The 27,796-nt window shown below is 37.3% G+C and overlaps 1 protein-coding gene across 11 annotated transcripts in view; it reads left to right on the top strand.

Annotated features, from left to right (window-relative positions):
• Positions 1 to 27,796, top strand: part of TAFA2 (TAFA chemokine like family member 2) — a 174,375-nt gene that overhangs the window by 77,262 nt on the left and 69,317 nt on the right. For 5 of the 11 annotated variants that reach the window (XR_001553437.3, XR_001553431.3, XR_014942273.1 and 2 more), the window contains exon 2: positions 56 to 127. The exons of the other annotated variants lie outside the window; for them this stretch is intronic. Coding sequence is in view for 2 of the 5 variants with exons in the window: in XM_015855271.3 (XP_015710757.1) it covers positions 105 to 127 (23 nt within the window). In the remaining 3 variants the exon portion in view is untranslated. The remainder of the gene's footprint in view (positions 1 to 55; positions 128 to 27,796) is intronic. 11 annotated transcript variants of the gene reach the window in all.

Below are 27,796 nucleotides of genomic sequence, written 5' to 3'. Positions count from 1 at the left end.
TTGCTACTCTTCTCTCAATGCCCTCCAGGATGTTGATGTCTTTTTTTTTTTGTAGTGAGGAGCCCCAAACTGATCTTATGTCATAGCCGATGTGACAAATACAAATGGATATGCATGAAGTGCAGAGGTACGTTGTTTGACCTTTTCCCCTCTGTTTCCCAGTATAATTTCTAAAGTCCTGTTTCCTTCTTATCTGGGTCCTCGTACAGTACTTTCTTAATCTCACTGTCCTGAAACAGAAAATACTGTGCTTTCAGAAAGGGTTTGATGCGCCCTTAAGGCCTACTTGTGTTAAGTAACCCAATTTAAAAGTCATAATCCTTATGATTTTTTCTTAGCATAAGAAGAGACCCTGAATCCTCAGTCTAAGTAAGCTAACAGTTAACAGTGTGTACAGGAAGCAGAAATGTCAGCTTGTCCTTGTCCTTTCAACCTGATGAGCAGTTTCTGTCACATTCAGTTCAGACTTGTGGGCTGTGGAGAGAAGAGGTCTCTAATGGAGAGCACTGCAGAGCTCCCTTTTTTGGGGGCCATCGCAAGCAGTGTCAAAATGCTGTCACTTCAATGGTTTTGTCTTTGCTAATATCCCCCTTGAGCACTGAGTCCTTCGGGAGAGCTCAACTGACTTCTGCATAGGCCTGTATATTTTTGCCCTTTCCTCTGTTTTTCAAAGGGGTGTCATGGAAATACTGTCTATCTTCTGTCTTTTCTGTCAAATCTATTTTTGTTGTTTAGCATGAGTAGATTAAAACTTACATTTTTAAAAACATTCTCTGATTTCACTTTCTGTTGAAGAAATAAATACCTTCCACTGGAGCTATGTGGTGTCAATGTTCTCTCAAGAAAAAAAGGTTTTTTAAAAAATATGATAACTTTGGGTATCCTTTTCTGACATAAATGCCAACTTTTCTATAAGTCAAGTGTTTTGTAATTAAGTATTTTAAGAAGAAAAGGGTATGTAGGCTTTGAAGTCAGTTAATAAGTCCAAAAGGATGGGGATTCAATGTGTTTTAAGTGTGGGCTCCAGGAAGGTCATCAAGGATTTTTCCAGGAGTGGTTTTAGTTGGGTGAAAACAACAGATGATGCAATTGAAAGAGGTTACATGAGGATAACTTTGTTTTCAGGGGCATGCAACATATAAGATTTTTAAAGAATGTTGGAAATAAAATGATGAAGTCTGAAAATGAAATATATTAATAAGCTTGGCAATCTGTAAGTAATAATATGTAAAAAAAAAAAAAAAAAGGTTTAAAATGTTTAATAGCAGATATATTGTTCTTCTAATACTAAACTCAAATTACTAATTACTCAAATTACTATTTCCTGCATTTGAATATACAGCTGCTCCATCTCTGGAAGTGTTCTAGGTCAGCTTGGATGAGACTTTTGACAATCTGATCTAATGGGCGGTATCCCTGTGCTTTTTAAAAAATTTTTTTTTTTTTTTTTAAATAAGACTAAAAAAATAGTAGCCTTTGTTTTAATAACTTTATAGTCAGAAGAAGATTTCCCTATTCAAAGAGAAGTTCTACTTTTTGCTGAAGATTTAAAATGTGTTTTTGACAGACAAAATATGTTAAAGATGATAATCTATCTGTCTTCTCTCTTTATTGTATGGCATAAAAATGCTACTTAGAAAATTTACCTTTTGGAGACATGAAAAGCCTAATCATTTGTATTCACATGCCTCTTTGCAACCAAAAGAAAATGATGACATTTCTCATTATTTGAAGTAGTCCAAAACCCAAATGTTTCTCTGAATTGATAGCAACAACTTAATTGTTGAATGAATAGCCTCTTACATTTCTGGTATACTTATTCATGCCATCTTAAAATAATTATGGAAAAAACTATTCTTAAAAGTATTTTTACTGTTATTATAATACTATGTACCATTTATTTGACCATTTTGAAGTTACTTCGTACAGGATATTGGGTATGATTTAACAGGAGAAGATCTGAAGCACGGTAATTTATGTTGTGCATATGTAAAATTTATATGATCAGCTACTTAGGAGACCATTAGTAATGATACTTTTTTGTCAGTAAAGTGGTAATTATTGCATGATAATAATACCTCTCTACACATTTGAGAGCAGTCATCATTGTATTTAGACTTCCTATTAGCTACATAAATTTTAGTCAGAAGAATTAGAAAAAGAGCTCAGCTTTTACAAATGCAGTATCCAGACCTTCAGACATTCCCTGCTCCTAGCAGTGTTCATTCTTAGGAACTTAAGAACACCGGAAAGTTCTGGTTGTTGAATGTTTAAGAAAATGAAATATCCTGCGTTCTAATCAGAAGGCGATCTCATCTGAAACTCTGCTACTTTAGTAATTAATTGTCCACAACAGCTTTTTCTTCTCTCATTTTCATAGAGGTGCAGCAGTGTTTGACAGCTTGGTAGCTTGTCATTCCCTTAAAGAAAACTTAAAGAAAAAAAGTGCTTGGTTGTACAGTGGAATTCATATTTTAGTTTGCTGTAGAATAGTTGTTCAGAAGCTGTGATCATGCAGGGAAATACACAGGACAAGTCTCTGCACTTTACTGAGGTCTTTTATTTCTGTTGACTTTTTATTTTCATTGGCACAGAAACAACCACAGGTTAGAATTCTACCATTGGTGAATTCAAGGTGTAAAAAATCTAAGAACATCATTGCTGAAGTGCAGCTAAGAATCAAATAAATAGGTCATATTCCATTTTCTGAATATGCAGTGAGATGCAATCTTCAGTATTTCTTCTAGTTAACTGTGCACTGTGACCTCTGTGTAAACCTGTAAATGGCTCTCCTGTGTCTGTGGAGATTGCTTAGCAGAATCCAACTTTGTGGCACTGTATGTTGCTTTGGTACCCCAATTGTTTTAAGTACCACTTCTAAAACAAAACTAGAAGAAAGAAACATCAGATAAATCCTTGCCCTAGAAAGGTTAGAAACCTATATTCATTCAATTTTCTTAGCATGCGTTATCCTGACTGGACTGTGCAAATTCTTCTTGATAACTCCAGGGTGCCTGAATGACAGAGCACTATGCCAAGACTTAATCTTTTTTTTTCTTTTTTTCTTATTATTATGAAATGGTTATAGCTATTGCACAGTTAAGGTTGAATCTAGCTTCCATTACAAGCCCAATATACAGCTCCCATCAACCACTTGTCCCCCAAGCAGTCCATTCCCTATGAAATTCCATGTCACATCTCATGCAGAGTTGAATGTTTCTATGAAAACTAAGGAAAGAATACAAAAAAAGACTTCTGAAATTGCAAAGCTTGAATGCCTGTTGCTGTGAAATGGTTTTAGTCATCATGAACAATGAACATGTTGTACACTGTGTATTTATACATACTATAAATGGAGTTGCTGTCCTGCTTATTTTAAGATTCCATAATAAGTACTGTCAAAGAACTTTTCAGTTTCTTATAGCTTAGATGAATATATGTTGTTTTGGGTTTTTATTTCAGTCTGATGTTGGCATTGGCGTGCATGGAGCTATGTGTAAAATGTCAGCTCAGGGCAGTTATGGAGAAGACAGACACTGCTGTCTTTCTTTCTTCTAAAATAGTAAAATCAATATTTTGGCATATGAAAAGAAATGCAGATGACACCTGGGCCAAAATAATTGCAAAGTCAGATCTCAAGAAACGTTTTAGAAGAGGAAGAAATGAATATCGATCATCAGGCTTGTGTTGGCAAAGGTGATAAATAAGCATTGTGTTCTGCTTTGTGGAGCTGACAGCAGATTTCTAAGGGTTCGCATACACACTTGGTGATAAAGTAGCTTCAATAAATGTTCAAACTGTAATTTATAATAATTTTATGCTTAGTGTTGCAGTTCTATGTTATGATAACATGTCACAGAAAAATATATATGAGATTCCATCTTTCCCACAGTTGCCATTGTTTGACAATTCTGAGTTGCTTGTTTTGTGTAGGAGTTTCCCATGTAACTATGACTATTTTGCCCTGAAATCACCTTATTTTATTTCAGCAAGATCTATAGAACAGGATATCAGTGACATGTAATGGTTTCTTCTGAAGCTCACAGACTTTCTTTGGATTAGCTGGATGAGAACAGTAAAGATCATTTTCAGTCCTGGTTTGAACTCAGTGCTGAAGAGGTTTTGCACTTAACTCTCTGAGTCACCTAGTGTCTCAAGAACAGCTTTTTGGTAATGAATAAATGAATAAAACTCTTGATATCATCCTTGAAAATCTGTTCTATGTTAGACTAAAATAATTTCAACTTTTAGCTTCTCAGGAATCAGCTACCTGTCATCTTCATACACTTAATTATGCATAGAGCTATTCTGCACAAAGGAATGAAATAAAATGCTTGTTATGTCATAGAACTGAGAAAGACAAACAGGAGAAGCTATGTCTCCTTATGTACTTGGAATAGATTTAACATGAAAATTAACTAAACTGAATAATAATACTCCAAATTGGGTCTTTTACACAACTTGATATAAATTTGAAGGGTGATGGGGTCCATGAAGGCTCTATGTTCCTCAAGAAGGAAATTTCAAAGGCATAGGAGCAGTCTGTCCCTCTGTGCCTTGAGGTGAACTGGCAAGGAAGGAGAGGCTTGACTGAACTGGAAACTTTTGCTGAGGCTCTGGGAGAAAACGACAGTTTACCATCTTTGGGAGAGGGACCAGGCAACTCAGGAAGAGCACAAGGATTTTGCTAGGATATACAAACAGAAAAATTAGAAAGATGAAAGCTCAGCAAGAACTTAATCTGGCCACTGTTGTTGAAGATAATAAAAAATATTTTTCCAACTATATTAACAGCAAGAGGAGGGCCAAGGAGAATCTCTGTTTTTTATAGGATGTGGTGGGGAACATTACCTCTAAGGATGAGGAAAAGGCTGAGGCTTTCAATGTTTTCTTTCCTTAATAGTCAGACTAGTCATCCTCTGGGTACTCAGCCCACTGAACTGGAAAACAGGGATGTTGATTGAAATAAACTCCCCCACAGTTCAGGAGAAAACAGTGACCTCCTACTCCAACTAGACTATCACAACTCTATGGAGCAAGAGGGGATCCACCTGAGAGTACAGTTGGAGCTGGCAGAAGTGCTCACCAGTCCACTTCCCTTTATTTATCAGCAGTCCTGGTCAACCAAGGAGGTCCCTGGAGACCTCCTGCCAGTGTGATGCCCGTCAACTAAAAGAGTTGGAAGGAAAATACAGGGAACTACAGGCCTGCCAGACTGACCTCAGTATCAGAAAAGGTTATGGAGCCGATCACCTTGAGTGTGATCCTGCAACATGTGTGAGACAACCAGGGGAACTGGCCCAGCCAGCATAAGTTCATGAAAGGCAGGCAGGTCCTGCCTGACCAACCTGATCTCATTCTGTGACCAGGTAACCCAACTAGTGGATGTCGGAAAGACTGTGAATGTAGTCTATCCAGCCTCTGATATTGTCTCCCACAGTATTCTGGAGAATATATATTATTTACTGGATAAAAGGCTGGCTGAAGAGCCAGTCCCAGAGAGTGGTAGTGAACGGAGTTAAATCCAGCTGGTGGCTGGTCATGAGTGGTGTTTCTCAAGGCTCAGTGTTGGGGCTGGCTTTGTTTGGTATCTTTACTGATGATCTGGATGAGGGAATTGAGTCAGTTTACAGGTGGCAGCAAGTTAGGAGGACGTATTGATCTGCGTGAAAGTTTGAAGTCTCTTCAGAGGAATCTGGATATGCTGGATCAATAGGCCAGTTGTATGAGCATTAATAAGATCAAGTGTCTTGTCCTGCACTTTGCTTACAACAAGCCCATGCAATGCTACAGGCAGGAAGCAGAGTGACTGGAAAACTGAGGGTGAAAAGGATCTGGGTGTGTTGGTCGATGCTTGACTGAACATGAGCCAGAAATGTGCCCAGTAGGCTAAGAAGGCCAATGGCATCCTGGCTTGTATCAGAAACAGAGAGACCAGAAGGAGCAAGTAGGTGATCATCCCTCTGAGGCTGCATCTTGAATACTCTGTTCAGTTTTGGGTTCCTCACTACAGGAAAAACATTGAGGCCCTGGAACTTGTTCAGAGAAGAACAGAACTGTGAAAGATCTGGAGCACAAGTCTTATGGGTTGTGGCTGAGGGAACTGAGATTGTGTAGTCTGGCCAAGAGGAGGCTCAGAGGAGACCTTATTGCTCTCTACAACTCCCTGAAAGGAGGTTGCAGCAAAGTGTGGGTTACTGTCTGCTCCCAGGTAACAGCAAAAGGATGAGAAGGAATAGACTCCAGTTGCCCCAGAGGGGGCTTCAGTTTCGACCAGAGGAGGTTCAGTTTGGAAGCATTTCTTCTGAGGAAGAACAGTGAAGCATAGGAACAGTCTGCTCAGAAATCACCATCTGTGGAGGTGTTCAAAAAGGTAACTAAGTGTGGCACTGAGGGACATGGTTATTACGCATTGTGGGGATGGTTTGGTGGTTGGCCTTGGTGATCTTAGAGGTCTTTACCAACCTAATGAATCTATGATATGGATACACTGCATAAATGCTGTTACTGTGTCTGTTAATAACAGCTATATATTGTACCTCTTTGTGTAGTGCTTGAATTGTGATTGGTCATACAAAGTAGCACCCTCCATTGATTTCTTTGTTCTGTTCCTTTTTCTTTTCCTGGCCTGTGTAAGAAATAGTGTGGCCAGCAGGAGCAGAGAGGTAATCATCCCTCTGTACTGAGCTCTGGTGAGGCCCCATCTCGAGTACTGTGTTCAGTTTTGGGCTCCTTACTACAAGAAAGACATCAAAGCCCTGGAACATGTCCATAGAAGGGCAACAAAACTGGTGAGGGGTCTGGAGCACAAGTCTTATGAGGAGCGGCTCAGGGAGATGGGATTGTTTAGCCTAGAGAAAAGGAGGCTCAGGGAAGACCTCATTGCACTCTACAACTTCCTGAATGGAGGCTGTGATGAGAAGAGGCTTGGCCTCATCACAACAGGACCTGAGGAAATGGCTGCAAGTTGTACCAGAAGAGGTTCAGATTAGACATAAGAAGGAATTTTTTCTTTCAGAAAATGGTCAGGTGCTGGAATGGCTGCTCAGAGTGGTGGTGGAGTCGCCATCCTGGCAGCATTCAGGAGGCATCTGGATGAGAAGCTATGAGATATGGTTTAGTGGCTTGTGGTAGCTACAGTAATGGGATGATGGTTGGATTAGATGATTTTTAGGTCCTTTCCAACCCTGTGATACTATGACTCTATGATGTGAAAGAAGATTGTCTTACCAGGTTTGAGGTAAAAACAAACCTCACAACTGTAAAACTGTGAGATGTAACAGGCTGTGTAATCTTGTTGAGATTAGATCACTGGCAAATAAATGTTGAACTATTTTTCCTTGCCTGAGAAATTAAGACCTGATTTTTTTCTCCATTAATTTTACTATTCATATATATTACAGTGAAGTGGTACTTTTTTAACAATGGGCACTCCTCTTTTTGTCTTCTGTACATTTATTGAACTAATTCATGTCTTAAAAAATGTTTTAACATGAAAAATTCTTGTTCCAGTATTAGCTTGAACTTTGAGGTTGTAATAAAGACACACAGGAGAAAGAATCTTGACTTCCTTAGAGCATTCAGAGATCAATGAGTTTCCTTCAAGATTTCAAAAGTTTGAATTCATTTAATATTTTCTTATGAATTTTAATATTTTTAGATTTACTGTCCTATGTTTTCATTTCTGTTTGCAACAGATATCCCTAATGAAGCTTGTAGGTTTATGACAGTGAAATGCAAACACTCAACAATAGATTTAATTTGCTTGACAGCATCTTTGGATAGTCTAAACATTTCCTTTCAGAACATGTATAACTTTAATGGTAAGGCCATGAAAGCCTCCTGGGCAAGGAACTAATTTTCAGTGTTGTAATAAAAAAGCAGTGTGAGTGTCAAGGGTATGCAGCTCTTTTGTTAACTGGGAAAATTTTACTGCAGTGTTTGTCTGCAGCAGTATACTTGCATATCTATTCTGCAGTGAAAGTACAATCCTCTCTTCAGAGTACAGATTTAAAGGATTGTTTTTTTCAGACTCTCAAGGCTGTGATAAAAAGGAACCTTTAAAACATCTTTCTAAAACAGAACTCAGGGACTTTGTTTATTTTTCACTAGTTGGGGAATCTCTTCAATAAGGCATTTTATCTAAGAGAGGCTGAAGAAGGGACTGATACAGAGTCACTGAACAATGACATAAATACAGCAGTTTCTCTCTTTGGACATGGAGAATATCTATTAACTTCCTTGTCCTGTATTATCTGTGAAAAATGGAATGTTTCCCATTGGAATCTAGGTCAAGATTCTGTCTTTGCGATGATCTGAGGTTTTTCCTACTTTGGTATTTAGATAAGATTATTTTAGTAGTGTTGTCAAAAGGAAAAACACAGGCGAGACTGTCATTGGTGTTCATATGGTGAAAGCTATAGTAATTGCCTGGAGAGGCATCCAGATGAATCTAAACAAAGGAATTTGAAGTGTAAAGCATAAATTAAATACATTGCCTTTCTATTTAGTTTGTTATCATATCTGTAGTCTGGAAGTAATGTGTGAACTAACATAATTTTAGTGACTCTGCCAGGGGACTCGCTTAAGTGGGTGGATTGGGCCACATGATTGCTAAAACATCCATTCTGTGATTCTGTGATTTTGAAGTACCTGCATGTGTGGAACAGAGAGAATTTAGACACAGAGGCATGCACACACAACATAAAAAAATCTATAGTTCAGATTGGCAGGCTCATTCTTGAGGAGGACATCAGATAATTTGTGAATACGCAGTAATATTAGCATCTCATTTCCTAATATTTAGATATAAAAGCCATATCTTTCATTGTGAAAATGTTTTCCTATGGCCTAATATATATATATATATATTTCATATATATTTAACAAAAAATACTTCTACATTCATTCATTCAGCAGTGCTCAGCTAATCAGTGCCAGAGGAGACTGGCCCCAAAATAATGATGGCTCAGTCTGGCTGCCCTTTTGCTGCTTTCTCTCTTTCCTTCAAAGCAAAAAAAGAAATGTTAATACTTACTGAACAATTTCACATTTAGCAAATAAAAGGCAACTTTCATTAGTCAGCTCCATCACACCATGCATCAGAATGTGATAGAGTGGTGATTGCTGTTTGATCCATCTGCGTGTTATGATTCATGCTAATGGAACATGCATATGCTCTGATGAAGAGGAACTTAGTGCATAAATTCATTTAAAAGACATCCTCAAAATGTCTCACATTCTTTCAGTTCTTGCATATGACTAGAACTGCAACAATGTGAGGTCAGTTCCTCAGCTGAGGTACGTTAACTGACAGTGATATACCAAGCCATAACAACACGTCAGGATTCTGACATACATCATTATTAGAATTTCCCTAGTATGCTTTGTTAAATTATTGGCATATAACATTATGCAGGAGCTAGTTAATGAAATTAGTATATATAAGATAGAAAATACATCAGTGATAGGATTATTTCAGAAGCATATTTACCTAATCATTTCTTTTTTTTTTCCCCTTAAGATTTTCCTAAATCCATATAATCTGCATTATTAATATGAAGCTTAAATACATTGCTGTCAAAGTGAAATACTTGTTAAAAGATTCCAGATATGAAAAAAAAAAGTGCAAAGCTTGCCTGATAGATTGTAAAATTCTAAGAGAAGTAAGAGGGATTTCAGAATAACAGAGGAAAATCAGATACCTCAGTTTCATGAGTGAAAGCTTTGGTCAAGGAAAAGCCAGTGGTTGTTAAAATGCATTTCCATATACATAGCTTGTAGGTAGCAGTAATCTCACATTTTCTCATGCACACTGATGCATTTGAAATACACTTACTTTCTCTATGGTTTCTGCACCCTCTCTTCCTTTCAAAGAGTATCATCTTATTACTACATTATTCAAATATTATCTTATCCTGTCTACCCTAATGTCTTCTAGGGCATTATCCTAATAGATACCTCCTAAATATCTGAGGAAATAATTTACCTATGAAAGGTTACCTATTTGGGAATGCTAATATCTCTGCAATCATTAATAAAAGTTGTTAGACAAAATGGAAGTGTGCAACTCTTGCATACACAGTTGCACTGTTGTATGTTCAAAACAGCTTTCCTGGAGTTGAGTGGGAGAAATCCTATCCTGCTGCAAGACAGAATGCAAGGTGTTCTTTATGTGGTCCTGCAGAGTGTTTCAGTCTTGGCAAGATCCAAGGAAGCAGCAGCGCAAGCTGGGAAATGGGAAGGCTATTTAATTCCTAGCTCTTCTGTGTGCACCCCAACTAGCAGCACACGGGTGAGTGAATTATGAAAGTCAAAACTATTTTGAAAGGAAACCTTGATGATTAATTAAATTTATTTTGTTTTGAGCAAAAAAACCCTTCAGTTTTTGAATGTTTTCAGCTTCTAAAAAGCAAGATATTTTGTGGGTGCACTTTGAACTGAAATAGTCTTTAAGAAGTTACAAATTGAAGTAGATTTTATTTTAAACATTTTGACTGATTTGGCACGAATTCATGAATTGGTTGGTTTATCTACTTAGAAAATGTTCTGCACAAAGGTTATCAAGGAAAGTTTTGGAGAGCTGTAGTTATGCTACAGTGTATTTTTCACCATGTACAGCACATATAGCTGTCACATTTCAAAGCTTGTGGTAAGAATAGACTCGGTCTAAATAAAGTGATGAAATTTTTACAGATGCCATTAATTTTTGTGAACTCTTTCTGCTGTTGGATGGAAAAATATTTCTATACAGATATAGGCAGACAGTCTTAGTAAGCTGACCAGTACAGGGTACTAAAGGATGTGTGAAAATGTGTACTTTTAATCTAGGTTGTATTATTACCTTGGTATTTACTATTTCTATGGATTTTTAGGATAGGAGAATGGATTGCTTAGTGAAATAGCAACAGGATTTAAAGACTGCCATCTCTAGGCTATTGATTTATGTCCCAGGCTAGGTTGCCAGTGTCTCAACTGAGTGTTTTGTTTGCCCTATGTGAAATGAGTACTAAATTTTTAGTGGAAAGGGGTTTAAATGGCAATAATGCCATTGAGTTTTGCACTAATCGCAATCCTTTGCTCCTTGTGGAAACCACAATACCAAGTAGATATTGAAGCTTCCCTCATATTGCTGGTTAGTGATCTTTGTTTAGTCACTGTTTCAGGATATCTTTGACAGTCATATGCTGCAGTCACCGTGCCAAATTCCTGTTCAGTCAGTAATGAAAAACCTTCACAACTTGCAGCACTAAATCAAAAAGGCCAAAGGAATGATGGGAGACTAGAATTTTCAACTGCATTGGAAAAGTGTTATCCCTCAAGGACTTGGGAGCAAGGAACCTCAAACTAAATCACATCGAATGGTTGATTACCTTGTGTCTGATTTCAGTGAAGAAACAATAAGCACTGCATGACTCAATCACATATATATGTTTGTAAATGCTTCATTACAGATTGATGCAAAGTAGTAGGTTCACTGGATGGAGGAGAATAGTAAATGTTTGCCCAGGAGAATATTAAATACAAGAATAGTACCTCATACATAGGCTTTGCATCTTGTATCAAGTAGCTGATAACTTAAAAGAGAAAATACAACAAAGGTTTTTTGTTATGAATTCTTCTCTCCCTCTTCTGTCCCCTCCGCTCAGGTGCAACAGATACCTGAGCAGTGGGTTATTTCACACATTAGGATGTTCCAGTAGGAAGCATCCAACTCTCCAGGGCATGCATCTTGAGGGAATCCAGAAAATAATGGGCTATGTCTCCGTGGCAGCTTCATCGATCAGCATCAGATCTTGTATCTGAAAACTCAGAAATGACAGAAGTGTCTTCCAGGGACAAGCATTAATCAGGAAGATCCTCTGAAATACATCAAGTAAGGGAGGTAAATCTCCTAGACTTTGGGCTCTTAAAGAATCATCTAACAAAGGCAGAAGACTCTAGAAGAGACTAATCCAGGTGTGTTTAAGATCATGGCAACTCTAAGATTTCCCTAATCCTTACTAGTACAGCATGTGTCATGTACCAGTAGCCATATATCTGCACAGCCCCTTCACTATGTGTAGAAAATTACTGAGATTTTATTTGAAATCTTGTGGAAGAGGAAGGTGGTTTATTTTAAACAAAGCTGATTTAACTCAAATTCATTCTCTTATGGATTTCAGTCATACCCACCTCCACACTCACATACTGAACAATACTAAGGTATACCTATTGAGGTGATTTAGCCAGTATCACTTAATGTGAGATGAAGGCTGTGGGATGCTGACTGTTGAATCTTCCTAATAGCATTTTAGTTTTTTTGATTGCTGATGGCAAAAAGGGTTTTGGGAAGGCCTTTTATCCTTCAGGATTCAGCAGTTCCTATGGCATGGCCCTTTTGCCTCAGAAATTTGCTTACTTCAGCCTTCATAAATTTTAGGCAGGTTTGCTAGACATTGTTTATGTTTCCTAATTTAAGGTAACCCAGAGTTGTAACCTGTGTTCCTGCTGAGCTGGCATTAAGAGGAACAGCTTATGTCACATGCTGTAACCTTGCTGTACTCCTTCTGAAGAGGCATAGGGTCTTCCACTGTTGAGTTATCTGTGCTATTGTCTTAGCAGAGCACATGCACTGGTCTCAATGGAAACATCACGTCTCTGAATATTTCACTGCTGTTGTTTGTGTCCTTGGTTATCAGTATAGGCCATTCTTCTTTTAACCCTATTTTTCTGCATCTTTGGGTGCTTTCTTATGCATATTTGCATTCCACCTAATACAAAGCAGTATTATATCTCTACAGGTATAGTTCAGGACACATCTGTTCCAATGGGCAAGAAGGCAAAATAAAGGAAAATCCAGACTTCTGAGAGGTCTAACTTTGAATTTCGTATGTTCCTGTGATATGTAGAAGAGGACCTTTACAGTCTATGAACATGAACACTGAGCATTTTCAGAGAATAGCTCTGGGGCTAAAAATCTCATCAGTGCTATGCAAGGTAAATCAGTTACATATTTGGAAATTGACAGACTTCCAGTGGACATCAGTGATACCTTTTTTCAGTGGAATGGGGACAAAATATGCAATATTTCATACTGCAAACCAGAAAGCAGACTTTCTCCTCTCTCCTTAAACTGCATTTTTACAGTCGTTTCTCCAGCTGATTCATTTTACCAATTAAGTTTCATCTTCTAGATGCAGCTACTATATTTACTACCATATTTACATCACCCTTTCTTTGTACTGTGTAAGCTCCTAAATTGATGATTGGTTCTTTGAAATTAATTGTTTATTACCTAATTTGAATACTTCTTCTACATCTTTCTAATTTGCTGTAAGTCACCAAATTGCCTCATTTTTATGAAAGCCAGCTTTTAACGTAGGCCAGTTTGTTGGTATCATTAAATAAAAGACATTAAATGATTACTGCAGTTGTAGGGAGTTATACAGTGTAGTTTCAACATTTTGTGAGTAAAACTTACTACATTAGCAAAATTTTGCTAGTGAAATCTGTTACTAGCTTCATCAGCTGGCACAGCAGTACACTGACAAAGAAGTAATTCTGTTGGGGTAGTGCAGTGATAAAGTACATAGTGTAGTCTTCCTGAGAAAACAAAGCTTGAGGGGAAATACACTGTGGCTTGCGTTGCATTTATTCTAGCTGTCAGTATTGAATGCTCTACTATTTTTTTTATGCCTTTAGAATTTTTTATTTTTTATTTTTTTGTTGTTATATATTTATATATATTCCCCACATGGGTTTTGTCTTTGCTATGGACCTTCCACTGCTGCTGAAAAATCTCTAGTTTTAGGTCACTTTGCAATGCAGGATGAGGCAGTGCCACTTGAAGTTAGAGAAAATGGTTTCTGCAGCAATCATATTGAACCTGGACACATAGCTGGGGCTCCTGGAACTGTAAATTACTTGTGTGTGTGAGGTGGTTGCACTGGGTGAATTCTCCTGGACATTTGTTTGCACTGGTGAGAGGCAGCTCCTTAGGCTCAGCACTGCTGCAGCTCATATGCAGTTCCCTCTTCTTGGGGTGAGTGTCCCCAGTGCTGCTGCTGTGACTCATGTAGTGGGCTGCTGCTGGGATGTGCTGGGAGTGCTGGCAGTGGAAGGGTAGGTCTGTGGTACTGTGGCTCGAATAAAACAGAAGGGATATACTGCCTACCTGCTCATGGGTGAGCAGCTGTTCTATGTGCCAGTGAAGGATGTATCACTGGGTCTGAGGCAGCGTGTCCTGTTTCTCTGCAGGTCTGGTTGGAAAGATCTGATATTAGGACAACTCAGTCTACAGCTTCTGGCTGGAAATTCAGGTTGGAGTATGACCAGACCCAGCCCATGCCTACTTGCAAAATAGGTGTTTCTCATACTGAACTTGCTGAAGAATAACCTACCCATTTTGCAGGCAAATAAGTAAGACCATGATCTCCTGGAGTTGTTGTCAGAGCATTTCATGATTACATGGAAGTACCTTGGAATAACAGTTAATCAGAGTGGGTTCTGTGTTACTCATGTCAGATTAAAGGCTAACAAAGTGATTGCTTTCTCCCTGAACTGCTGTTGCCACTCCATTTGATAACATTAAGCAAATCTTGGAGTTGCTGACTGCACCATCTTTGATTTACCTGAGAAATTAGGGACAGGGACGTTGACCGGAGCTGGTTCTGCAGGTACTGCTGCTGCTGCTCTGACCCTGCTGTGCGCATGTGTCTGTGTTGGGCAGAATGATACTGTAAGAGTTTCAGTTCTTCCTCTTGGTGTTGATCTCATATGCATTTTAGCATGGAGTTTAGATGTATTTACTAGTTCAGTGAGGAGGAACGCCAAGTGCTTCCCCTGGGAAGGGAGATTTCCTGAGTGGCACTGGCTGGGCAACAGCTCTCTGGGGCCCTGGTGGGCAGCTGAGCATGGGACAGTTGTGTGTCCTAGAAGCTCCATAGCTGGAGCTGCTCCATAGAGGAGAAGCCTCTTCAGCTGTAGGGGCATAGACAGCAGACTGAGATCATCTTCCTTTATTCAACTCAGATTTTGTCTTTGGGCTCACCAGTAACAGAAAGGCATGAACAAGCGAGGGAGCTCAGCAGAGGGCATCACTAGGTGCTGGGGCTTGAGCACTTACTCTGAAATTAGAGGCTGAGTGACTGGGGCTTGCTCAGCCTGGAGAAAAGGTGGCTCTGGGCAGCTAACAACAGCATGCCATTACCTACATGGAGGTTAAGGAGAAGATGGACCCAGGCTCTTTGGGAGACTGAGAGATCATGGAACTGAAACAGTAGATGTTCAGACTGGATGTAAGGCAAAAGTTTTTTAGCATGTGGTTGGCCCCAGGTTAAGTTTTCTATCCTCTGCAGTCTTGAAGACCTGGTCTGACCTTGGAATAGACCCTATTTTGAGCAAAGAGATGCACTGGAGATCTCCTGATGTCTCACTTCCATCCTTGCCTGGTTAATTAAATATCTCCTTTTCAGGAGAGAAAGGAAGAGGACAGGAAAGGATGAAGAGGGAAACTATGTTAGTATATCCCATTATTGCCCAGGCCACTGGATTGGGCTTTCACATGGTGTTGCCATTTCCTATGGGTTGGACTGTTCTGCCAGATTGACAGACAAGCACTTTTACAGAGGACTAACCCTGTGACTGGCACTGTGAAAGTCTTCTTAGAGGATTACTGATGATCCTGAGGAAACCAAGCACTAATGGACAAATAGAAAAACATGACTTTATTTTTTTTTCCTTTCATCCTACATCAGTGCTGCAACCTTCAGGTCAAGCAGTGTTTTCATAGAGGCCAGCTCTTCTCTGGCCTGGGAGTGGCTGTCTCATTTCTTTTGAAACAAATTGAGAGGTAGGTTTTCTATGCAGGCATTTTTCTTCTATTACATTTTCCTTCTGCTGTTTTATTACCTGACTGTGTTGTGTTCCATTCATTATAGGAATCATTTTTGTTCTCCAGTACTGTCTTTTGCATGCCTGTGGCTCAAAAAAAAAATACCTTTTATGTGATCAAATACTTCTTAGCAGTTCCTTTAATGCTTATGGGTCATGGAACATTAGGCACCAAATAAGGGCTGTCTGTAAAAGCGCAGAATGAATGGTCCTCCTGCTGCAAGGCCTCACTTGTCACTGTCATAAAAGAAGAAAAACAATATAGCACAGTGGGCACTGTTTTGTGCCGCTGGAAGAAATCAGCAAGGAACTTGGAGCAAGTGTTGGGTAGTGGAGAGAGCCCTGTAGCTGTGTCACAGGTGTGATGTACTCTGTGAAGAACTACAGCTCCTTTTGCAGGCACATATGAGTGTAATGCTTTGGCACCTGTATCCTTGTGAAACCTCAGGTGTTGTCTCTAAAGGCCAGGGTAAAAAACAAGGGACTAAGAAAGGAAGTGGCTTTATTTTTTATTACATAAAATCTCTCTGCTCTGAAACCTTTTGGTTTTGATAAAAAGAAGAGCTCATCAAATTCAGAATACAGTGTAATAGATTTAGTTTGGAGACTTTTAATCCAGTAATGCTTTTCAACAATCCTAAGAAACAGGCTACGCTACCACATGGATTTACACTAGAGGATAAAGAATTTGTTTGAACGTGTTTCAAAAGTCTAACCTGTAGATAATTTTCTCTGACTTCAGCAGTCTACAAACAGAACAGAGGAAAGGAAAAAGCCCAGACAGACTCAAAAAAATATTACAACTGTAAGCTTGTATTTCAGTGTTAATCAGACAGACACCAATGCAAGTTCTCAGTGATCGGTTGACCGAGTAGACTCATAAACAACCAGCAGTTTCTCCCTGTGAACTGTACTAGTGATTCCTTCAGATTGCTTCCTTGCTGTTTTTAGCATCAGCTTCATTTGGAAAAGATTTTGTCAATTCACATAATGTACAAATACAAATGCAAGTGGCACTACATATAATTTTTTTCTTTTGTTTGTGTTAATTTTACTTATATTAAAGGTTGAACCATTTTCTAGCTATGTAGGTGAATTTTTAATCTCTTCCCTAAATTAAAATTAGGCAAACTAATCTGTTCCTTTATTTTGAGAAAATTTATGATTCATTTTATAAAACAGCAATGAAACACACTGAACACAAAATGTACTTTTCTCAAAATTAAATCTTATAAATAAGAGAGTTGATTGGAATTGTCACCTGATTTCTCAGAAAGATTCTTTCTCTTGTTGTCTACTGTGCTTTCATAGACATATATTCATATGGATGCACACGCTTACTTCATACACACTATCCAGGCTCTATTGAAAGAAGTCTACAGTCAATAGATACTGGATGATGCCACCTTCCTGAATGATCCATATGTGGAGTCAATCCTTTGTAGGATCTGATTTTTCAGGTGAACATTTATAGTTCCATAATTCATGGCTCAGTTCTATAAATCTGTTAAACTCTTACCTGATATGAGATGTCAAATGTAATACAGAATGACTCTTTTACTATTTTTCAGTATTTGTTTAGAAATACAGAGTTCATTTTCACTGGTGTTATAGGTAAAGACTTGCAATGCTGAATTCTTTGAAAATCATTTGATCTAGGAAATAATATGCAATTGGATGCCTAATTTAATTCATAGTGTGTTCTAGTATATAGCAAGAAATAACAACAGTTGCTGAAGTGTATACACATCAAAATAAGAGTTAATTATCTGAAAGACAATAATATTGCTTATGAAATTCTGTCATGGATTTCCTCTGTCCCAGATATTTCTCTTTATATTATTTGTATTTTAATAAAAAAATAAATTCTTTCCTTGATTTAATATAAAATTTTTAGAACAAGCAAAATGGAAAAGAATCACATAAGAGTATTTAAACATCAAAGCATTATAAATAAGGTCCAAAATAAATAAATTAGAGTATTTTTTTTTGATGAAACACTATTCTTAGTTGGAAAATGATAGGACTGAACTCAAAAGGCTTGTACAGGTACATAAGTCAGGAATCTCTGAGCCACTCCACAAAAAACATCTCTTTGCCTATTGCTTTGTGAGGATTTACACAATGAGGCCATGCCATACAATGAGATTACACTGAAGCAGATGCTAGGTGAATTACAAATTCTTCTCCAGGAGAGGGGAAAACACAGTAAGAATTTAGGATAAATCAGTGTTCAGAAGACAGATAGAAAAGGAAATGTAGAAAGTCAGGATCTACCAATGGGGGAATCTAGAGTATTTGCCAGAAGGCAAATAAATGAATTACATATAAAGTAAAGAATATGAAGGAGATGTGTTCACTCTAGAAGAGAAATGAGAAATAGGCATCAGCTTTAATAGAAGTCTCTAGACCTACTCAGTTAAGTACGGAATAATAGATACTAAGAACAAAAATAAGTCTTCTCTTGCTTTAGCGCAAGATTACTACATAACCATGCGTACTAAAATCACTTATGCTACTGTATTTCTTGTGCGATTCTATGAGAAACATTCAGCATAATGTCAATTTAATTACTGTATCACCTGGCAGTCTTTCTCCTTGGAGGAGCACAGAAATTCCTTCACACACTGGTTTTAGATTGTCTTGCAGCAGCTTCCAGTGTTATCATTTGAAGTGAAATTAAAAAATACAGATATCAAATTTCTTCATTAAAAAATTGTGAGAATACTTGTTCAGTATGCTAAGAGAATTTAAGCTCTGTAAGTGGTCTGAAGGAATAACAGAGAGGAAAGAGGATTATATTACAGAAGAAATACAAGGATATACTGTTCAGAATGGATGCTGCTTAGCCAGAATGTTACAGTCTTCTGCAAGAGAAAAACTTTCTTCTTTTCAATGTATTTACAGTACTTAGATTTTATATTCATCAGATTAATTAATATATTCTTGGTAAAGAAATAGGAAACAGTATCAAGTTGCATTGCTATATATGCCATTGAGATCAATGATTATTACAACCTCCATATTAATTTTTCTTTCTTCCACTAACTTGGTCTTTAGAGGAGCAGCAGATTAGCCCTTGATTACTAGGGGATTGAACAATTCACAGTGAATAATTTATTTGGCAAATAAATTATGGCTTATAGTTTATTTCCCTAAGTGCATTCATTATAAGTTATGCAAGACTTTTACATGAACAATTTTCATTCTATAGAATATTCATAATTGGCTTTACAATTTCCATAATCATATAAATTTATATACTGGAAAAAAGATAATAGATTGCATTATCTCAGTCTCTGCCCTGCCATTGCAGAACCTGAGAAAAGCTGGAAATCTGTAACAGTCCATAGGAATCCTACAATTGAAGACCAAATTACACAACTGCCATTGATTTCTTGCTATTCTTGCTACTGCTTGTATATGTACATATTTTTGCTAGCAAACATTTAATTTCAACTTGTATCTGATGTATCTGATGTATCCATCAGCATGGATAAATGTTATTGCAACTATGGAGCTATCTGTATGATATATTTGCTATTTATAGACAGCAAATATATTTATATAGTGTTTTTAGAGAAAATTTTTAATAAAAGTACTGAACAGCTTTTCTGATAGTTTTGGCAGCTGCTTGTAGAGGCTGAAGCAGCAATAGAGTGGTAGAGATGAAAGACAGTGCAGAAGAGAGTGACAAGTTCCACATCACTAAAAATAATTTTTCCTCCACATTATTTTAGTATTCACTTTCAATATCCACTGTCTCCGCACATTTGAAACCTTTTCATGTGAGTTACTACTCTTGCTGTTGAACTGAAGTATCCCAAGGTACATAGCTTGTTTTGATACTGTGAAAAATGAGCAGTTAAAGCCACTGGTGGTTTCCGGGGAGTGGGTGAATAATTGCACTTGAACACCTTCCAGTGTTTTGTATTTTGGGCAGTGTGAAGCTGTTCCCTACAGTCAGAAAGCAAAGAAACCACCTATCCAAGAAAGCATCTGGCTACTACAAAACTGGAAAAAAACAACCAAACAAAAAGAAACTAACAGTTACACAAAGTCCATCTAAATCTCTTGATAGCAATCCGTTAGTGTGGTAGGGTTCATGTTTATAAAGTGACAGTAAGTTCATTAATATTTTAATTATAATAAATTAAAATATGGTTAGCATAAATCAGCCTGGTGATACTGGATTAATGAACATTTGAATGAACATTTGAGTCATGGCAACTAACAGTGGACTCCTGGTCTTTTGACAGGTTACTAATGATGCAAATTCATGCATTTAAGAAACAATTTATTTGTTGCTAAGGTTTGCACAACCTCCTTTGGAATAAGAATAATGAAAAATGTGTCACTAGTTTGATCAGCTGTGAAGACAGGTATTAAGGCTCTTTATGTATTTATTTGGGATAGGTGTTGAAGAAGGTGTTGTATGCTCAATATAGGGAGTTTTGAAACCAACTCATAGCATCTTGATAAGGCAGCACTATGACACAAGTAGGCATGACATTGTGGAACAGGAAAGAGTGAAACCTGTGAATGCATGATATGCTTTCCAAGATTAGTTAAGTAACCACTGAATCAATAGTTCATGACAGATTTTTTCTATAGCAAAGTTGCCAATTTTAGCAGGTAACAGGAATGTTAAAACTTGGACATTCTACTAACTTCTACTAAAGCTACAGCATACAACATGCATGAAGTGCCAGTTGTAAAGGCATGAGTTCAGAGTGGAATAATTGCTGGCTGTGACTCTCCTTGAGCTTCTGTGATGTATCCATATGCCATCCTTTTACATTTCCAGCATTCTCTTGGATTCTGATGTATGGAACGGGCGCTATTATTCACAGCAGTATGCTGGGGAAAAATTCCCAGTATCATTCCTGTTACATAGCGACCATGAACATTATTGCATCTAGAGCTCAGCTAAAGCTAAAACTTGTAAATGTTCTGCATACTCTGGTACTCTCATGTTCCCTGGGTTTTGACCACTATGTGCCATTGACTTTGGTAAAGCTTAAAAATTCTTCTTAACAGCAATTTATTGTCTCACTAGTAAATTGCTTTAAAAAGATGGTGTGGATAGTGGGTGGAAACTGAAATTACAGAGAAGTAGCATCCATAGGCAGGTAAGCAACACCACTATTTTTTTTAACTTCACTGCTTTTTATTAAAAGGCTCAATCTTGTGAAGTACCTTTTTGAATTGCTAACTTGAATAGAATGACTCATATACTTGAAGTTAAGCTTCTTGCCAAAAGAAGACCAGAGATCTTTCAAAGAAAGAGGTCTTTGAGCACTTCCAGAGCAAACAGTATTATGAATATCTCTTCACTTTATCCTTGGATTCATAGTGTAGCTTCTGCTTTCCTTGAAAATTAGAAAACAAATTAATTTACCAAATTTTCATGAATAAAAAAAAATGGAATTTTTGTAATGCTAGTGAAATGAACTGCTAGGGTACAAAAAGGCCCATAAATAAGTTCAGTAGCTCAGGTATTGACCAGTGTGACTCAGCCACCTGCTTCACCTGCTTTCAAGTAGTTGTATTACTTGTCCATCATGGAAACAAACAGATAACGGCTAACTCACCTAAGATTTCTGTCTAAGAATAGGAGAAGGTTAACTGAAAATTGCTATTCTCATTAGCACATAATGAAGCCAAACAATATCATTTGATTCTGCATAAATATGTATAAATATATATATCTCAGTATATTAAGAATGGAAATTAACTGAAGAGACTTGTAAAAGATTTCACAATCTGAGGGATTGTGTGAAAAAGTGCCAGATGAAATTCAGTGTTGATAGGTGTCTAGTGATGCACACTGGGAGAAAAAGCTAACTTTATGTACATAATGATAGGCTTTGGATGAGTTCTCTCCATTCAAGGAAGAAACTGAAGAATTACTATCATGAAAAAGTCAGCCTTTGCTTAGAAATAGCCAGTGATTCAAGTGTACTCAAAGAAGGCACATAAAAGGAGAACTGCTCGGAAAGGAGTAAAGAACAGTGTCTGCAACATCTTTACACCATTGTGCAAATTGTGCAAATCCCTGGTCTGTCGTCCTTAATAATTTGTATAGTCCTAGTCTTTAAAGCACTATATGAGAATTACAAAAGCTAAAGAAAAGGAATGATTTGACTAATTAAAGGTGCGTTAATTTAATGTGTGAAGAGTGACTATGTATGCTATTATGCTATGCTTTAATCTGAAAATGAGACATTGGACCACTCCTGTGCAGTAGGTTTCTGTTGGTATGAAGAATTTATAATGGAATTACCATTACATGCTTTTTCTTACCTAGTTCTGTAGGCATCATTATTCACCATTGCTAGAGACAGGATATTGAGTTATATGAATGTTTGGTCTGACATACGTGGTTCTTCTTCTTTAGATGTGTCATGTTACCATGGAGAGAAACAAGATTAAACATTTTCTTTTGGTTCAGTGTTCAAAAATGAAGTAAGAATGAGCCAGTGTTTCTGGACTGAAAAAAAGATAACAGCTAGATATCTTTCTATCTGTCTACATATCTGAACAAAATTATGTTGACCTTGACAGCATAATCAGTATAATCAGTATCGTCTGTTTTATTCTTGAAAGGGAGACATTTCTCCTCCTAGTATGACATGGTAATAGCTCATACTAGGGGCTGAGAGCCAATGAAGTGCATAGAGAGGAAGATTTCTCAGCCTCTGGAAGGCAGTTTGACATGTAATGTTCACAGTATGCACACACCTCTATTTTATCTATCCACCGCTTTGTTATTGTGCGTAGTTTATGTTATGATTAGTTGCAGTTTGACCAGCTTACTGTTGTAACTGAGCTTTCCATTGGAGTTTTCCATTCAGTTAAAAGATTAAACATAACAATATTGCACAACTTGAATTAGGAACTGAACAAAGGGCATGCTCATACAGCTATAATTTTTGGTAAATAAGTAGTCGCAGTCAAGCATTGAGTTACACTAAATGAATAAAACTGTTTATTTTGTATAAATTCTTAGAGAAAAGTAAAAATAGCTGACATTGAATATTTACAACCTAAGGAAATTAATAATTTCGCTGATGACAGGTATTTCTGAAAAAAAAAAAATAAAAATGCCTGTAATGTATTCTTTGTAAATGATGACACACATATGTATATAATCTTGTGGCAATAAACTGTTTTGTAGTAAATTCTTCATGTTTTAGAATAAGAAGGCCCTCATGTGGAGTTAATTTGTTGTAGTTAACTTGAAAGTAATCATAATTTCCCAGTTAATGTTGGTTCCTGTTCTTTGGAATAGCTAATAATCTTGCACTTCTCTCTTGAGAAATTAGCAATAGCATGATATTCCCTGTATCAACCTGTGTATGCCTTCTAGGTTCAGGTCCATCTCTAAATTTCAAGTCTAGCCCCCAAAATGGAGAAATGAAAGTGGCTAGTTTAAAATGAGCTAACGGTATAAAAGACATCACTGAAGTAAAATAGAAAGAAGGTAATCAGAGTGAATTACATTTCTGTAGTAGAAAGTAAACAGAATTAAGTTAGAAAGTTATTTTGTGGTTCAGTGAGAGAACTAAGATAAGGTATCCTTATTAAAATAAATCATAGATTTGATATAGGCTGACTTTATGTGCCTAAATAGGGTAAGTTTTATAATATTATGTTAATCGACACATATCCTGAACACTGACAGTGAATTCCATATGCTGAAGAAATCTGGAGGAAAAGGGCCTTTCCTGTTGCCTATTATCATGTTGCAACTTGACAATTTCATTTCACTTGAATTTGTGAAAGCAGAAAACACAATAACATCTAGAGATTTCAGTTGCTTCTGAGTGTTATCTAAAGAAGATAAGAAGTTCTCCTACACTTTTTAACACGAAAAAATGAATTATGAAGAATATGAAATGCAAGGAAGCTCACTGAAGAGAACAACAGCAAGGACAAAGATACTTTAAGGTAACATTGCTACATTTTGATAAACTATAAACCTAAGTAATTGGAAAATACTTTCAAGATACTGAAAAGATTTTAAAAAGCAAACAGGGAGAAACTGGTAGAAATTATACACATGCAGGTTATGTGCAGCAAAGGAAAGTGGAAATAAATATAAACTTTGCAGTTTAAATATAAAATTGCAACAAAACAAGCTGAAATCCTTTTGAGGGACATTTTTGTAAAGCAAACTAAAAACAAACGAAGCACCAAAAACCACACCAGAAATAAGATCTCTGCTAGAGAATCCCTAAGATTTCTGTATAAGCAGGTAATCAAAGTCACTGTGCATAATAAGGCCACTGTGCAGGATATCTGAATTAGTTGTATGCAGTGAAGGTTTGTTGCAAAGAAGGTCAGAAAAATACCTCCTAAAGAGACGTTGTTTATGGGTGATAAATTTGAGGAACTGTTTCAAATTCAAGTACTAATGAAAGACATTTTGGATCAAGTCAATAAAATGAGAAGTCAGAAATCACCATGATCTTGTGAAGGGCTTGGAGAATCTGCCCTACGAGGAGAGACTGAAGGAACTGGGGCTGTACAGTCTGGGGAAAAGGAATCTCAGCGGAGACTTTATTGCTCTCTTCAAATACCTGAAAGGTGCTTACAGCAAGAGTGGGGCAGGTATCTTCTCACTGGTGGCAGGGGAAATGGCCTCAAGTTGTGCCAGGGTAAGTTCAGGCTGGATATCAGGAAACACTTCTTTACAGAAAGTGTGGTTAAGCGCTGTAATAGGCTCTGCAGGGAGGTGGTTGAGTCACCATCCCTGGATGTGTTTAAGAGCCGTTTGGATGCGGTTCTCAGGGACATGATTTAGCAGAGGGTTGTTAGAGTTAGGGTAGTATGGTTGGTTTGTGGTTGGACTTGATGATCTTTAAGGTCCTTTCCAACCTGAGCAATTCCATAATTCCGTGATTCTAATGACTTTCATCTAGATATTCTAAGGAACTTAGGTATAATGTTGATCAACCACTATGTATGCAGCCTACAATTTTAAATGAAAATAAGGTAAAAAATGTAATTCCTATTTTAAAATGGGTCCAAGGTCCATCTTTTTGTACCAAGAAAAAATTCACTTTAAGCAATTTGAAAAATGTTACAATAAAGAGTAGAATTAGTGGTCACAAAGATAAATACTTGCAATAGGCATAAAAAATGACTTGGAAACTAGAAGAAATTTTACTGAAAAGGTGCTAGAGTTCTTTGAACTTGTCAGCAAGCATGAGCTAAAGAAGATTCAAAGTATATAACAGTTAAAATAGTTAGAACTGCAAAAGTTTACAAGTTTCTTCAACAAAGACTATTGTCAGCTTATTAAAAGATTGCCAGATAAAAATCAGTGGTTTCTTCTTACAGTGGAGCATCCTTACAAAGAAAATTCTGCAGAAATCTGTGCTGTGCTCAGTCTGTGTCATCCAATTTATTAATAAATTGGAATTCTACAAACTTATAAATTATTCAGAAAAAGAGCCAAGTGCTGTTCTGACAGAGTTTGTAGACAAAATAATGGCTAGTATTTAAAAGAGTCTGTGATGAGATTCCAATGATACTGGGTTACAGGGTAATAAGATGGCAAGTGAAATTCATTGTCAATAAATACCAAGTGATGCATGCAGAAGAAACAGTCCTAACTACACGTACAGAATAACGACCTCAAAAGTACCATTACTATTATCATTCAGCATGATTAGAATCACAGCAGGTATTTTCAAATATAATGTGACGCAAGCGCTGAATATTCAAAAGAGAAAGTAGATGTTGGAAATACAGAGGCTTTGAGAAGAAACATTAAAATATCTTTAAACAGCTACAATTACATGTAGCATTAGCCCATTTGAATTCTGCATGATTCATTCATTCTATTATGAAAAGATATAGCAAAGCTTAGAAAGGGCATGGAAAATTTAACCAAATGTGGAGCAGCTTCCCTATTAGCAGGGATAAAACAGACTAAGACTTTGCTTAGGAAAACAGGAAGCTGCAAAGAAATGTGCAAATATCTTGGAAATCATAGATCTTTCCTGTCAAACTAAAACCAAGGAGCACCAATTGAATTTAGTAGTTTAAGACTGTGAAACAGAACTGTTTTTTTTTTCCTGCAGCTACTAAGTAAATTCTAAAACCCACTGCCATAGGATGTTGTGAAGGGCAAACACAGAGATGGTTTCTGAAACTGATGAAGCTAATTTATGGAAAATATAACATTTGTAGTTGTTATCTGCAGTGATCTTCACACAGTATCGGACTCAGAGAATCCCTATACTGCTGACTGCTGTATGCAGGAGACATTGTGACCTCTACCTTTTGCTGATGATTTTCTAATACTGAACAGTGATCAGATCAAGCAGGTCTTAAGTTAACTCATCTCAGAGATCACACATGAAGGTAGAATATCAAATTCTCAGCCGTCTTGTGTCCTCCTCCCCATGTCATCATCACCACTTATTCAAAGTACATATTATATATTGCTTTGGCAGGTCTACAGTACTGTCAGACTTGTAACGAAGTTTCCAAAGAGCAGGGACTTGAGTCTAGCATGCTGTTTTCTGTGCTGATTTAGGTATTTAGTCACATCTGTTCACTGTGTAAGAATCCATTCAATACTGAATGTTTTTAGCACTGTGCCAATGATTTTTTTTAATGGCTCATTGTACTGAAGAACAAACAAATTTATTTTAAACAAAAATATCTGGCAGCATAATATAAGTTCATCAAGCATTTAAAATTGTGCTCCAGCTATCAGAGTATAATATAAGGCAATACATTCTTCCACACTGCAGAGATATCATGTACATGTTGTTTACTTATAGGGTAATATTAATACTTAATTATGTGTGAAGCAGTGACAAAGCTGGGTAATTATGCTGAAAGGACAATGCTATTATCCAGACCCAGGCCTCTTCTCCCATTGTGGTAACAAAAGGAATCAAAAGTTTGTAGTCTGATAGCTGTATTTTATCTGCAAGGAATTTCCTCAGTGCTTTAATTCTCTCTAAAGTTAACAGGGACTTGGCCTTAAGCCTCCTCTGTGCAATGCAAAAATTCTTAATCTCCTGCTAAACGAACTAACTTGAGTAAAAGCAGTCCAGCTGCATTGTTATGGTGCTGTATTTAGGCTGTTGTTCTGTTACATACAGTGTCTCAGGTACTGGGATTGCAGGTTCCAGAGAAACAAGTGAGACTACAGAAAAGGCAGTTATCTTTTTTTACAGTGCTGCTTCAGAGGAACAACATTTTCACTCTGTTACTTTTAAATGATAGGAATCATCACTGAGATAGATATTTGGAAGTATCTAAGCCATGATAACAGACAGACTGTTTAGAACAAACTGTGTTTAACAAAAAGTATCTAGATGTTCAGATCTTTGGTACTCTGGAAGAATATCTAAATTACAGAATCTAAACAAGGAAGGGATGAGAGGCTGGTTCACCTCTCCTGAGAAGAAAGGTTGAGGGAGTTGCACTTGCTTTGCTTGGAGAAGAGAAGGCTCGCTGTGGTCCTCCAGTTCTTAAAGGGAGCTTATAAGCTGGAAGGGCAGGGATTTTACCCAGTGTGATAGTGATAAGACAAGGGGGAATGGCTTTAAACTAAAAGACAGGAAATTTAGGTTAGCTGTTAGGAAAAAAATCTTTATTCAGAGGTGGTTCAGGCTGACAAGAGAACCAATGGATGCCCCATCCCTGAAGGTGTTCAAGGTCAGTTTGGGTGGAGTCTTGGGCAGCCTGATCTGGTGGCTGGCAACCAGTCCATACCAGAGAGTTGGAAGCTGATGATCTTCAAGGTCCCTTCCAACCTAAGCTGTTCTATGATTCTGTGAAATAAAAACTACATCTACATCTGTTCATGTTACTACACACTGATAAAATACCTAGAAAGCAAGGTTTCTTATGGGTGTTGTTTTGCATTGCTTCTGTCTCTGAATATGAGGGA

The sequence above is a fragment of the Coturnix japonica genome, chromosome 1 (assembly GCF_054131305.1).
Source record: "Coturnix japonica strain WE chromosome 1, WE-NBRP24, whole genome shotgun sequence".
Taxonomy (NCBI): Eukaryota; Metazoa; Chordata; class Aves; order Galliformes; family Phasianidae; genus Coturnix; species Coturnix japonica.
This window is presented reverse-complemented; position numbering and strand designations above follow the sequence as displayed.